Source organism: Neovison vison, chromosome 13, assembly GCF_020171115.1.
Source record: "Neovison vison isolate M4711 chromosome 13, ASM_NN_V1, whole genome shotgun sequence".
Lineage (NCBI taxonomy): Eukaryota > Metazoa > Chordata > Mammalia > Carnivora > Mustelidae > Neogale > Neogale vison.
The window spans coordinates 92,129,563-92,133,411 of NC_058103.1; the positions used below are offsets into that span (position 1 = coordinate 92,129,563).

General features: G+C 47.7%; 1 protein-coding gene across 1 annotated transcript; it reads left to right on the forward strand.

The window, feature by feature from the left end:
- Window positions 1-268: 268 nt before the first annotated feature.
- On the forward strand, window positions 269-3,642 carry GJD2 (gap junction protein delta 2). The gene is made up of 2 exons (XM_044230213.1): window positions 269-339; window positions 1,404-3,642. The coding sequence occupies exons 1-2, from the start codon at window positions 269-271 to the stop codon at window positions 2,296-2,298; spliced, it is 966 nt and encodes a 321-aa protein (XP_044086148.1). The 3' UTR covers window positions 2,299-3,642.
- The last annotated feature ends 207 nt before the right edge of the window (window positions 3,643-3,849 follow it).

Genomic DNA, 3,849 nt, shown 5'->3' on the forward strand with positions numbered 1-3,849 from the left:
CCGGGACGGCGCGGGAGGTTGGTGCCCGCTCTTCCGACCGCGCCAGCTGCCCCATCAATCGGGGATCGCTATGATTTCTTTCCTCATTTCCCTCTTTTAAGTGCAATAAAAGGGAGAGGGGATTCCTGGATTTTTTTTTTTTAAGAAATTGTTTGCTTCTTTAATCGGGGGTCAAGCGCTCCCAGTCGGGAGGTACGGCCCAGGGAGGGGCCAGGAGCGGGAACGTGCCCGGTGCTGCCCAGTCTTTGCTGCCTCCGGATGCACAGCGATGGGGGAATGGACCATCTTGGAGAGGCTGCTGGAAGCCGCGGTGCAGCAGCACTCCACTATGATCGGGAGGTAAGGGCGCTGAGCCGGTCGTCAGCGGGTCCCGTCGGGCTACCCCGGGAGTCCCTTGGCACGTCCAGACCGAGCCCCGACAGCCCCCAACCCATCCACTGCCCCCTTCCCATCCTCTTCCATCCGTGCGCCTGTGTCTCTGAGTAATTGTGCACCCCATGTCCAGTGATCCCCCTCCCCCAGCTGCCCCTGATCAGCTCTCCATCACTTCCCCCTGAAGCACCACGGGGGGGGGGGGGTTGATTCTTCCCTCATTAGGAAAGGAGTTGCCGGCTCAGTCGTGGTACCCCCACTCTCCGGAGTCAGAGCCAATCTCCATCCGGTTCCCTAAATAGAATCTACAAGGAAGGCAAGATTGTGTTTGGACAGAGAAGGGCAAATAGGGAGATGGATTTTTTCTTCAGAGCAGATGTACGTTTTCCCCCAAAATATTTCTTAAGCTAAACTGATTTGCTATTAAACTTAAGGTCTCAGAAAACCACACTCCCAATTGATACTTTTATGTCTTCCCATATATAATATATGTACTCATATGTATATACACTATATATATATCTATATGTGTATATATATGTATATATGTGGATAGTTATTCATAGCTGTTCATATAAAGCATAAGTTCAATATTTATACTGAGGGTAAACTAAATATCAACTTGGGATAGTTATATGCACACTCTGTGTATAGACTTTGAAACATGTACTCTCTGTTCAGATATTCCATGTGCATTTGCCATATCCAAACTGAAGGTGTGCCTTTTGCCTCTATATGTTCCATGTATGCAGGTGAAATCTATCTGTTGCCATACACCACATCTAGTGTATGGAGGTATATACAGACTTGAGACCCTTGTATTATGAAGTGTTTCCAATCTACCGGCAACCAGCATTAAGGGAAGAGCCAAAAAAGATTTCCTAGATTCCCAGCTCAGTACCACACAGGGATGGACAGCTCCCCAGTCAAAGGACTGGCAAACACCAGAGCAGGGAAAGGAGGAGCCGGGGTTTCTTAAGTCAGTGACTAGACCCTTGAGAACCTCTCTCCCTCCCTCTTCCCCTGCTCAGGATCCTGTTGACTGTGGTGGTGATCTTCCGGATCCTCATTGTGGCCATTGTGGGGGAGACGGTGTACGATGATGAGCAGACCATGTTTGTGTGCAACACCCTGCAGCCCGGCTGTAACCAGGCCTGCTATGACCGCGCCTTCCCTATCTCCCACATTCGTTACTGGGTCTTCCAGATCATAATGGTTTGTACCCCCAGTCTCTGCTTCATCACCTACTCTGTGCACCAGTCCGCTAAGCAGCGAGAACGCCGCTACTCTACTGTCTTCCTGGCCCTGGACAGGGAACCCCCTGAGTCCATGGGGGGTCCTGGAGGAACTGGGAGTGGAGCCAGCGGTGGTGGCAAACGAGAAGATAAGAAGTTGCAAAATGCCATTGTCAATGGGGTGCTGCAGAACACAGAGAACACCAGCAAGGAGACGGAGCCAGATTGTTTAGAGGTTAAGGAGCTGACCCCACACCCATCAGGGCTGCGCACCGCAGCGCGATCCAAGCTCCGAAGGCAGGAAGGCATCTCCCGCTTCTACATTATCCAAGTGGTGTTCAGAAATGCCCTGGAGATTGGGTTTCTGGTGGGCCAATACTTTCTCTATGGCTTCAGTGTCCCAGGGTTGTATGAGTGTGACCGCTATCCCTGCATTAAGGAAGTGGAATGTTATGTGTCCCGGCCTACCGAGAAGACTGTCTTTCTAGTGTTCATGTTTGCGGTGAGTGGCATCTGTGTTGTGCTCAACCTGGCTGAACTCAACCACTTGGGATGGCGCAAGATCAAGCTGGCTGTGCGAGGGGCCCAGGCCAAGAGGAAGTCAGTCTATGAGATCCGCAACAAGGACCTGCCCCGGGTCAGTGTTCCCAATTTTGGCAGGACTCAGTCCAGCGACTCTGCCTATGTGTAAAGGGGCAGTTTTGGGCAAGGCCTGGGGAATGGAAAGGAGCCCCGAGGCAGATGAGCGCTCAGAGAGTGACTGTACCTGCCCTCATTTACCACTGAGATGTAGGACAAGACTGGTTAAGAGAAGACCTTGCATCAATGGGAGAGGAGAGCAAGCAGAACATTACCAGGCATCACACCGTTGGTTCCTCCTGAAACCATGGGGTTAGAGAGGTGGGATGGATGAGTAGGACTTCCTTGGGCCCTCTTTGTTTATGGCCCAGTCTGATCCTGACAACAGTGTACTTGAACAGCTACCAAGTAGGACTTAGCTCTGCTGAGCTCTATATCCTGGTAAATGGCATGAGACAAATATTTCATTGGTACAAAATGTGTGACCTGTCTCAACACATCCCTTCATCCTGGGCTGCAGGACAAACATCCTTGAGGCATCTTCCGTGTACCTCCCTTATTAGCATGCCCCTCTCCCTCAACCCAGGATAGCATGCCAGCTTTTTTTCTGAATCTGGCCTTACAGTATACCTAATATGGTTTATCTGCAAGCTAGAGAGAATTACAGGGAGTTGCTTTTTGGAAAATGGCCATGGCAGAGGTTTCCATTAAAGCCCCATTCAACTAGCCCTTAGTCATTATGAAAACCTTCGGAATGTCTCAGTGTTTCCAATTTTCTAACTCAAACTGCACTGGTGCTGTTTATTAGGGGCAGGGTTTGGGTGGGAGGGAGGGGATTGGAATATGCAGCTATAACACTTCTGTGAGATGGTTGTTGCACTGTTAGGCATGTGGTTATGAGCTTTGGGATATTTCTGCCTTCCAGCTTGTGGACTTTGGCTAGCATTAAAAATATTTTGTCATTGTTGTTAATATCAAGGGTGTCGACCTGAGCCACAGAATTTCTAACTGGTATATTTCACTCATTTTCTTACATAGTTACGTTGTGCAACACAGCTGCACATCATTTTGCCATGGTTTGAATTTACCTGTGTGCTCACACCAGAGACCTTAATCAGCCCATGTGAATCTGAATTTATCATTTTATCAGTTATTTCTGAAACACACACACAAGACCTAGCTTAAGAAACCTGGAACGAAACCCTATTGGCTAACACGTGTTTACGGATGTTTATTTGAGACATATACCAAAGGTTCAAAAACCTGTTTCTTTGGATTGTGAATATGTTTCCTTCTCTTTGCTCTTATTTATTTAAGTGCCATACACTACCTTTCACATCCGCTGTGTATTTAGTTCAAGCATTGGCCAAGAAGAATATTCGGATAATTGCTTTTATGAAGCCCTCTATTTCCTTTGCATTATCATTTATGATTTTTGATTTAGGTATGGACATGATGTAACACACAACTGAGGATTTGTTTAAAATAAAGTTCTTGCCTTTTTTTGTAAACTGGGAAGAGTCTGCATTTTTCTATTTTGATTGGGGTGTCTATTTATTTAAACACATGTTCACAAATGTTGCATATTCAAAAGAGCAGAACAATGGGGCCCCGAAGGGAGGAATGGATGACTGATAAAGTCCAACCAACCACTAACAGATGA